This window comes from Oryzias melastigma, linkage group LG13 (assembly GCF_002922805.2).
Source record: "Oryzias melastigma strain HK-1 linkage group LG13, ASM292280v2, whole genome shotgun sequence".
Taxonomy (NCBI): Eukaryota; Metazoa; Chordata; class Actinopteri; order Beloniformes; family Adrianichthyidae; genus Oryzias; species Oryzias melastigma.
The window spans coordinates 30,387,586-30,398,377 of record NC_050524.1 but is presented as its reverse complement, the minus strand read 5'-3'; the positions used below and the strand labels follow the sequence as shown (position 1 = coordinate 30,398,377).

General features: G+C 39.1%; 2 protein-coding genes and 1 long non-coding RNA gene across 5 annotated transcripts in view; 2 read left to right on the top strand and 1 right to left on the bottom strand.

The window, feature by feature from the left end:
- The window catches only part of LOC112149029 (interferon-induced very large GTPase 1), a 40,895-nt gene extending 37,432 nt beyond the window's left edge, over positions 1–3,463 (bottom strand). Inside the window, exons 1-2 of the mRNA XM_024276473.2 lie at positions 3,313–3,463; positions 2,739–2,807 (exon numbers count right to left, since the gene is read on the bottom strand). Coding sequence (XP_024132241.1) covers positions 2,739–2,807; positions 3,313–3,379 — 136 coding nt within the window. The 5' untranslated portion in view covers positions 3,380–3,463. The remainder of the gene's footprint in view (positions 1–2,738; positions 2,808–3,312) is intronic.
- Positions 1–10,792, top strand: part of LOC112149032 (von Willebrand factor A domain-containing protein 5A) — a 307,412-nt gene that overhangs the window by 227,884 nt on the left and 68,736 nt on the right. The window lies entirely within an intron of this gene.
- On the top strand, positions 7,493–9,488 carry LOC112149039. The gene is made up of 2 exons (XR_002919728.2): positions 7,493–8,211; positions 8,276–9,488. It is a non-coding gene; the product is annotated as an uncharacterized LOC112149039 (long non-coding RNA).

Sequence of the window (10,792 nt, the reverse complement as noted above, 5' to 3'; positions counted from 1 at the left end):
AAGACAATAGTTTATTAATCTTTTAATTAATCATGCAGCTTTTCTCCTTCATTGGTTTCTGGCATTAAAACAAGACTTAAATCAAATGAGGTAATCTGAATGAACAACAGAAAACTTAATAAAAGCCTGAAATTCTTTTTTTTAAGCTTTAAAACATATATTTAATAAAACATGTATAAAGTATTTCAAAAGCTATTTGCAGATATAAACACAGTCAAAATATTTGCTCACTGAGGCCCATTTATTAAAGCGAAATACTAATGACATCTTTGAACTGAAGATATTTCTATACATAAAAAACCTGAGGATGCCCATAGAAACAAAGAAAATGAATAAAAAGGGGGGAATTTATATTTTTAAAAAGGGATAAAAGCAGGGCATGTTAGAATGTACAACAGTACTTTCATTCTTTCATTACATCCACTGCACATGCGCAGAACAAAATTAAATCATATTTTCAGTTTGGGGGAGAACCCATAAATCTGTGTTACTTCTTTAATGTTGTGGTTGTTTTGCTGTTTGTTGTCATTTTTGTGACTTTAAGTTACATTTACTTGTAGCTTAATGCAGATAATGTAATGCTACACTTGTAAACTTAGCTCTGGACTTTTAGGTGAGCTCCTTCACTTCTGGGACTCGTAGTTTTAAATCCTTCCATAACTCCGCGGCAGATCCGTACCGACACACAGCCTCTCTGTCTGCGCGGTGAATGTTTCATAATCCGCTCTTCGAACCGAGCGACGTGATCCCGGCGCGGAATATGAATGAAGCCTTGGACGAGCGGTTCATTTCCAGTCTAAACTCATTATCCGCGCCGCCCTCGCGGCGTTTGGTTCAAAGAGCGCGGACAATGAAACGTCCCCCATGCAGACAGAAGCGCCGTAGACACGGATCTCCTGCAGATCTTCTGGTTCATCTCCAAACAGCGCAGTAATGACAGCCGCGGCGGAGCTAGCTGTGTTAGCGCCGATGTTAGCTTAGCTAGACGAAGCTCTTTGTTCAGCGTGATCAAACTCCGTCTCAACATGCTTTATCTTCAGGTGATCATTTATCGCCATAGTGCTCTCATGGAACATGAGTTCTGTCTTGTATAAATAACATTTGACACTTTTTCCTCTTTTATTTTCCTTTTGCTTCCCACATTTTCGAGCTAGCGTGTTGTTATGAGCCTACCGAGAACTTCCTGTTACGTCATTGCTGACCGGATTAGCACCACTGCGCATATGTGACAAAGACAAAGGCAGACCTGGCATTAGAACGCGCGAACAGTAGTTTTAAGATGAAAACAAGGAAAAAACAAACAAAAAACGACGCTTCGACGACCAAATTATTCGTCGACTATTTCAATAGTCGATTAATCGTCGATTAGTCGAATAATCGTGGCAGCCCTAAATGCATATGACAAATAAAACTTCATTTCATTTCAAGCAAGGAGGATCCTTGCTTAGCCGGCCAGTTTATTCCCGGGAAAGGTGGGGTGGAATATTTCCGTCAAGATGTTCCCTGTCTGAGCCCAACATTGGCCGAGACAAGTTCCAGCAGCGTAGTGACCCCAAAAAAGACAGTGGGTTAATAAAATGGATGGTAAATAACACCAACAGCTAAGCTAACTTGGAGATATAGCAGGCTAACTGGAAGCTGACCGTTGCCATAGTAAAAAAAGAAAAGAAAAACTAGAAAAAAAAAATTTGGGTATTTTTTTTAACATCAGTCTACAGTCTACATCAGCTAGCCCATTTTAGCTCTGATTTAGCTCAGCTGTTTTTGTTTCGTTATCTTCTTACGATCAACCAATTTTAACAGACAGACCTCTTTTTCTTTTTTTTACACCTGCTACTCCTTTTTGGGATGTTTTCCACCACTTCTGGTTCTAAAATTTTCCACTGGTGCTCAAATTGGGCGGTGCAGCCAGTTCTCAAAAATCTGAATTTGGGCATGTCCCCACATCGCATCTGCCAATCAGGAACTGAGCTTTGGGCACAAGAGGTTTTCAGCAACTCAATCTGCAGGTAGAATGTCCTGAACTTCCATCCATTCCCTTAACCCGCTTGGGCAGCGGGGTTACAGGGTACTGTTGGGCAAAGGCGTGATACATCCTATACAGATCGCAAGCCTTTCAGACACACTGCAGCCTGCCTGCTTCCCAGGGGTCAGCGGAGCTTGCTTGCTCTATACGCCGGCTGACAGAAAGCCACTGTGGGGTGGAGGGACTGCCTGTTCATCCCAGCTGAACTTAGAGATATTTTTACTTATCTTTATCAAAACAATAACTAAAAATAGCCCCCCTCCCGAGTGAGATAGAAGTCCCCAGTACGGCTGGCCACATAAATTGATTGCTCGAATCGCGTTTGATATGAACACATTATTCAATTTTCAGCAATGCTATGGCTATCAAGATAATTTTCCTGTTACTGGATCAATAAAATTCTAAAAAGTTATTTTAAATTCATTAAATAAGCTACAATACACATACACAATGTGAATAAATCAATGTTCCAGATTCATACTGACATACTTTGACAATGAGTTAACAGGGCAAATTTTGTATTCAAGACAAAGAAAAATCCTATTCATAACAAAGACATTATATTCAAAAGACATGTCAAGCATAAAACTAAACCTACAATTAAGTCTTCTTAATATGTTAAAGCATTTCCACTGTGACAAAATGCTACTTCAACTCAGCTCTAAGCATTATAAAACTGCCAGTTGTTTAATCATTTATATTAACATCTTACCTGTGGTAGCTCCATCTTCACCCAGAGATTTTTGTTCCATTTTTTCTCTGTCTTCTTCATGTATGTCAGCTGTGAGAAATGGAGGTTTGTTTTCAGAGATCATGACATGCATTTTTTCCAAAAGAGTTACTAATTCATTTTCATCCATAATTCTGTTTGATGTGTGGTATCTTTTCTCTGAGAAACTGCTGAAAAGTTTTAGATCTATAATTACATTTTCACAGTTTTCATGTGGGTTATGAGTCACAACTGTGATGACATAAGGAAAACATTGTTTTCCAAAGGTTTTCTCTAACCACTGCATTCCTGATCTGTAATGACTGATGTGCTGACCGTTTGCTACCAGCAGGATAAAAGCATGAACTTCTTGGTTTGATGGGATTGAATCAATGTTTGGAAGATCAAGCATGTTCAAGACACAGATGTGTCGACCAAACAAGTCATACAGTTTGGATGAAAACTGATTTTTGGATCTTTGTTCATGATCAAATAAGAGATTTTTCTGTTATTTTTATGTTATTTGACTTCAAAGTTGAAATATAATAAACTTTGATTCTTCATTGTGTTTAATTACCTTCATCATTTGTAACGTCAGATTCTCTCTGTGTCCCTCTTGGTGCTCTGTCATCAACTCTCTCCATATTGTTTGCCTTTCACCTTCAAAGGACATAAAAAAATAAGTACAGTATTCACCTCTTATTTGCAAGGGTTAGCTACCAGAGGCATCTGCAAATATGCTGAATATGGAGAACACCCCACTCTCAGGGGAAGGATGTCTGTTACTGATCCATACTCATCAAAAACACTTCTGATCATGCTCATAGCACATTTCATGTACAGAGACAATTCAAAGTGCTTTACACAAAACACAAGGATGCAATCAAAAGAAACAGTAAAGATATGATCATTAAAATAAAATTAAAAGAAAGTTAAAAAAAATAATAATAATTTAAAACAAGAATAGAAAAACCTTAAATAAAAAAAAAAACACCTGCTGCGGATGATCATTATCCTTCGTGATTATTGTCTTTATGTATAAGGATTTTTTTGGGCCGCTTTTGAGTCCAAATTCAAAATCATTTCATTTATATTGCACCTTTCATGTAGAGAAACACCTCAAATTGCTGTACATAAAACAAATACAATACAAGAAGAACTATTCCCCACACATGCAATAATAAAATAAGATAAGCCCCTCATAATAATAAAAACAAACAGATAAAATGGAATAGATTACAAGAAAACCCAGAGCAAGCGGTACACAGAGGAGTGACCTGAAGGCGCTGTCCACTCTGTCATCTTATTGGCTGGGGTGTCAGGATTTAAGCAACACGAGCATGTCCCGCTCATCCCCAGCACCCTTCAGCCCAAAGTCCCCACCCCCAGTGCGCCCGACTGGGCACGCAAGGCTAGGCAGCTCAGAGGACATGAAACAAGATAGGCAAGAGGATAAGAGGACCATGACTCCATGAGCCCAAACACACACACCCCAGCCGAGAGTGAGATGACGCTTGTATACAAGTATAAATTTTAGAGATAAACGATTAAATAGACAAAATATAAAACAGCTAAAGTATAAAAATACAGACTAAAATAAGCTGACAAAAGAGTATGAAAACAGACCCAATGTAATATTATAAACAGAATAAGTTAACGTATAAAAAATAAAAGGTAGTCAGCTGATGTTTATCTCCATGCAGGGGCATGGAAAGAGCAAGAGGTACCGAGCAGTCGAGCCAATACACCTCACCAGCGCACCACCTCATACAAGCGTCTTGAGTTGTCAGAATTTCTGTAACAAACCAGAAGAGTCGCGTGACTGAAAAAAAAATGTGAACACATGAAACTTCGACTAAAGAAACATGAATAAGTGGGGAAATATTGTACAACAGTTTCACTGTTTGCCAATTTTTTATGAAGAGAAAATAGACATTCAATTTGTGTGTGTAGTACTTTATTTGTAACTCATACAACACATTTTGTGAATAACTGTGCCCTTGCGATGTGTATCCACATGTACAAAAATTAAAAAAAGGAAAAAAAAACACAAATAATTTACACATGCAGAACTTTAAATTACAGGAGCTTAAAACTAACTACATGTACAAATCTTTAAAAAGAACTGACTAGTCACCTCATACACACAAAACCTCATTTACCTACAGATCTGATGTGAGAGTCTTCACATCTCCAAATTTTGTGTACATGATGCATTAAGACGCTGCTAGAATGCTGGGTCATCAGTATGGAGCCCCGAACTGTTCATAATTAAAAATAAATAAATATGACCTTATTCAATCAGACAATAAACCAATACAATCTTTTAAATGGCCCCTACCATGAAAATTCTACTTTTTGAGGTTTTAAGTGCATTTTACTGTCCATTCCTCATTATAAAGAACCCCAAAAACTTTTGATCCATTCATGCATTTAAGAGTAATCCTCTAAAAACCTGCACTGTCTGCTGCAGCCCCTCCCATACCCACAAAAACAATAGGTTGGAAACGTGCTGACGTAAGATCGATGCCAACAGGTCGCTCCAGGACGAGTCTGTGCTCCAAGCTCTGTTCCCAGACTACAACAAAAACACCCCACCTTCTCTGCGGAGCTGTGGTGCTGGAGTAGTTTAACATGATCCTCACTGATTCTACTGACAATCTATAGGTCACTGTGATGGCAGCCTTCTATGCCACACCCACAACAAAATGGTAGAAACCTCCATACACTTCACACTTAATTTTATTTCCCATATTTGATACAAACTCATTTGTAAATAAACACAAACATTTCTTTGAGTTAAAATATATAATTATTTCATGTTTATTTGTAGAAACACATTTTTTGATTTCCTAATATTGGGTTGTTTAATTAATTTCACCTGTTTTGAGTAGCCAGTGCCGTGTATGCTGGTTGCTGCGGGTGTGGGTGAGGTTCTGCTCCTGGAGCTTGTGCTGTTGGGCCAAAGGAGGAAATGCAGCCATCACAGTCTTTAAATGGTGCAGCAGGGCAATTGGTAGGCACCAACTCCAGATGTCTCCAGGGGGGAAACATGGACTAATTTAATGCTTATTTACTTTGCTTCTGTAAAGTTGCTGTTAATTTGTTAATCCTTTTTGTGCACCGTATTTTCTGGACTATAAGCCGCACCTGTATATGAGCCGCATCTGCTTAATTTAGAAAAAAGGGAAAAAAAAAGAAATACAAGCCGCACTGGGCTATAAGCCACAGATATCTATGTTGAAAAATGTTATATTTACTGCATGTAGAGAACAATTTTGTATTGTGAATGTACATGTATGTACCTGCTGTCTCCAGCGTCTCAGCATAGATTAATTGATGCTAAGCATGTGTAGAGCAGTGCGATTTCCTTCCTAGATAGCAAGCTCCATAGCCTTCAACTTAAAATGTGCACCACACAAACTTCTTTGCAGGATTTCCATGATGAAGAAGCGAGGATTTGAAAATAATTACCAGTTAGTAATTTGTCACGAGTGTTCTGCTAAAGAAAAAGTAGCGTTGGCTATTCTGATTTACATAGATTTTCTTTGTCTCTTGTTTTTGATTCTATTTCCGGTTAGAGCTCCCCTAACAGTGGAAGAAAAAATCACACAATAGCCGCACCTTTGTAAAAGCCGCATGGTTCAAAACCTAGGAAAAAAGTAGCGGCTTATAGTCCAGAAAATACGGTACATTTCTTTTGCTTGCTTTTTCTTCTGAAAGACCAGTATTTTTGTGTTTAGTATTTTCTGTCGTCTTTGTTAAATGTTTAGTTCCCCCATGTTTGTCAAGTGGTTTGATCGCCCACTATATATGTTCCCCTGTCAACACACTCTCAGTAAAATATGTACATATTTCACGACTTTGCACTCTGAAATACTGTGTATAATATACGCCAAACACGCTTTTTGCGTGCATATGATACGCAATGGTAGAGAATGGGTTGCGCCGGCGTACAATATACACGCTTTTTAGGTTTTGTTTTGATCACATGGTCAGAAATCCTCCGACTCTTTTCTAAATTACGTCGTTCCCGGTTAAGGTTAGGATTACGGTTATGGTTAGGGTTAGAAAACCAAATTGGTCGTTTGTGGGGCTGTCTGTGATGCTCACGGCTCCACCAGGGGACGTGTCAATCGTGGAAAACACATTTTAACACGTTTAGGACCGCGGGTATTATATGCACGCAAAAACCGGTTTTGGCATATATTATACACGGTATTTCCCAAATCGTGGAATATGTACGCATTTTACTGAGACTGGGCTGCCCATGTTGTGTCTTAGGTTAGGTCAGTTCATTTCATTTCTGTTACTTGGTCTGTTCAGTTGGTTAAAGTTAAGTTTATTGCCTGAGTTAATTCTGTTTTGTCGACCTCTTTTAAGGGCCCAGTTTGTAAATGATCTACCTTTTTTGAGAAAAATTAAACTTTTCCTTTTTGGATGAATCTTCTGTTGTCCTCATTGGCTGCTCGATCCTACACAGTCACAAACACTTATTTATGTCCGTACCTGCCGTACTATCCCCAGTAACCGTCATGCAGGATTCCTCCGCGATACCAAAGCAACAGTAAGAAGTGTTGAACCTGCTTCATACAGACGTTCAAAATCCATCAGCAAAATAAAAAGTTTGAATAAGTGAAAAATCCTGGAAAGCATTTGCAGACCGCAGCGCATCCATCTTTCTCTTCTGTTTTGACCCTTCCCTGTTGCTGCAGCCCAATGACTGAAGAGATCTTTAGTTTGGTAGGAAAGTTTGGTCGGAAACAGAAAGTTTCTGAGTATTTTACCAATACAGATATCTAAAAGACAAAGGGTTTTATATTGTATTTATTTAGATTTGAAAAACCGAAAATGTGTTGTTGTTTTTTTTTTTTCCATGAAGTTCTAGCTGTGAGAATGGAAGAGTGCAGCGTTGACTTTGGATAATGCATTGTGTAATAATTATTTCCTTAAACCTAATTTTGGATTTTCAAAGAGCCACGACTACTTTCAAAACAGAAAATCTTGGAATCGTAGTAAGACCTTTGCCTTTTGCAACTATTCATGGTGGGATGAGATCCAGAGTTTTTCACACAGGTTGAACTACTCTAGAAGGAAGATAACAATCTATCAACAACGTATGTAATGAACAAACACAAGCTTTTTTGAACAAGAGACACCTTATGTACTAAAATTAGTTTGATTTGGTACCATCGTGGGGAGGATAATAGATAATTTCCTGAAAAACAAATGTTGGAAGCTTAAACAAGAATGATTTTTGCTTGGTTTTATGTTAAAAAAGTTATGTACTTAAAAGAAAAAAATCCTGACTGATACCCAAAAGTCTAAATGTGAACTCAGATCTCTGAAGAAACTGTCACATGTGACGTGACAGGAAATGTTTGTCAGCATGTGAACAAGCGACGTGCATCAATGCTGAAGGTTTGCACACAGCAACATGAAAGCTCAATGTTGAGTCCAGTTCTCATTTATCCAGGTGACATCCTAAAATTGAGTCTTGGCATCTGGACTTCAAATCTTTCTTGAAGGAAGAAGTCCAGATGACAAGACTCAATTTCAGGATAAAGAAACAACCGTTATTTCCCTATATTTTATTGTGACATTAAAAAACATTTACGTTTTTTTAACACTAATGAATTTGTATTTGTCTGCAGATTCACTGTGATGTTGTCTCTTTTGAAGATGATGCAGATGATCTCTGGGACAGACAACCACACAGACCCACATTTACACCAAGGGACAATTAGATTCATCTACAAGTTTTTGGACTGATGGAGGAAGCCGGAGAAAACCGATGCATCCATGGAGAAGAACATGCAAACTCCACACAGAAATGACCCATCTGGGAATTGAACCAAAGCCCTGTTGCTATGAGGCAAGTGTGTATGTTGTGAGGTGAAACATTTTTCTCTTTTTGTGGTTGTATTTGCTGTATTTGCTATAAAGCTGGAACTGGCAGTGAGGAGCGAGAGGAAGAAGAGAAGGGGCAGCTGAGAGTGACGGGAGGAGGCGCCGACACCCAGTGGTTCGCTGTGGCTGGAGGGGTTGCAGCAGAGACAGAGTCCTCTCTGAGACAAGGGACTGCGACGTACACGCAGCGGCAGGGTGAGGAGCCCTGCCAGTGTGTGAGTACCCTTGTCCTGTACAGTGGCCCCCTCACTCTGCAACGAGCCAGTCTTATCTGCTCCTCAAAACCTTGGATTCTGGCAAGACCTTTATGTTGCAGGTGGACGTTTGGAGGAGCTGCCTGCCACGCTTCTGGGGACTGGATGACAGACGTGAAGGGAGGATAAAGACTGGACTGTGGCTGCCTGCAAGATCTGTCGTCTTTGCCTTTTTATGGACACTTCTTTTAGTTATCTTGAACAAGATTTTATTGGGTTCCCCCCTGACAGTTTTTAGCCTTTTATCTTTTACTATTTTTACTTTTAAGATTTTTATTTGTTCTGATTTTAACTAGCTTGCTGTGATTTGCATGTTTTATTAAATCACAAGTAGAAAACAATCCTTTCTTCCCTAGTTATTGTGTGGCGCTCTTCCCCTGGTCCTGAATCTTTAATTTGTCTACATTCACCTGCTAGGACCCCCCATTTGACAACGGTGGGTGCCCGACATGTACATCACCGTGCAGCCATGACAAGTTTGTTGTGGAAAGAAGACCAGTAGAAGTTTGGAGCATAGTTATTTGAACAATATTACAAGTTGCATTGCTTCTATAAAAAATGTATAAATAAAAGTTTTTCTTCTCAAATATTTTGTGGGAAATTTATTTGAACCATAACTGTTACAGAGTGAATGGTGGACTAGGTGGACTGTATGACTGATTTGGGTTTTGGGTATAACAGTAAACAAGATGGTGTGCCGGTCAAAGCACAGGAAGGTAAGGATGAGATGAGGCTCCACTTGGCAGATGTTCTGAATTTATTCCAGTGGTTTGTTCAAATACTTAAAATAAAGCAACTGAGGTGCACCAAAACTGAACTCAGGATTCTAAGGCACTCAGGTTCTCTCTCTGCTGTTGCCTCCGGCACGTGGCAAACCGAAACCGACTGGATGAACGTACACAAAACCACTGAAGAAGAAAGCGCACAGTTGCGTCCTGTGACATCACTATGGGCTGAGCCTTTGTAACAATAACAGCTTTTTTAACCATATGGGTATATTTCAGTGGCGGGCTGTCAGGGCCTGCAAGGCCTTCTCTGCTGGCCTAAAAAAGCTTTCATGTTGCTGTGTGCAAACCTTCGGCATTGATGCATGTCGCTGTCACGTCACATGTGACGTGACAGGAAGCCTGAGCTTTATATTGGTATGAACCAAATAAAGAATCTAAATAAAGATTGGTGGCTGTTTACACAGTCACGCTTAGTTAAGAAAAAAAATAAGACGACAATATTTTGGATAACATGCCCCGAAGTATTTTCAGAAGTATAAGACGTCTTTAAATCTCCAGAATGAGACGATCGGTAGATGAACGTAAACGGGTTTCGTGCGAACAAAACTGCATTTCTACACACTCTCTGTGCACAACGTAAAACTCTGAGACTGTTTGTCAGTCACAAATGTTTACCCTGATATCTTAACAGCATACGTACATTATTAAAAGACGTGTTACGTCTGAAATAGTATTTACGAAATGCTAGCATAGTCTTTAGCGCTTTTATTTACAAATTCCAATAAAATGAATCTTTTTTACTCACCTTTTGCTCCTTTATGAACACAGTAGCCTCATCTGGTTATCTTAAAGCACAGAAAAAGAAACGTAAAGAGGACAATTTTGTTCGTTTCTCTCCGGTTTGCAGGACTCCGGTGTGCTGCTAGAGCTAGCTGCAGAATGTTACTCACAGGCCTCCGTAGTTCTGAGTTTTTTCTCGGAATTCTGACTTTTTTCTCACAATTCTGACTTTTAAACTCAGAATTCTGAGAAAAAAGTCAGAACCTTGACTGTAAAGTCAGAATTCTGAGATTAAAAGTCAGAATTCTGACTTTAATCTCAGAATTCTGAGATTAAAAGACAGAATTTTTCATGGGCTTTTTTTTTCAGTGGCCCTAATCCTCTT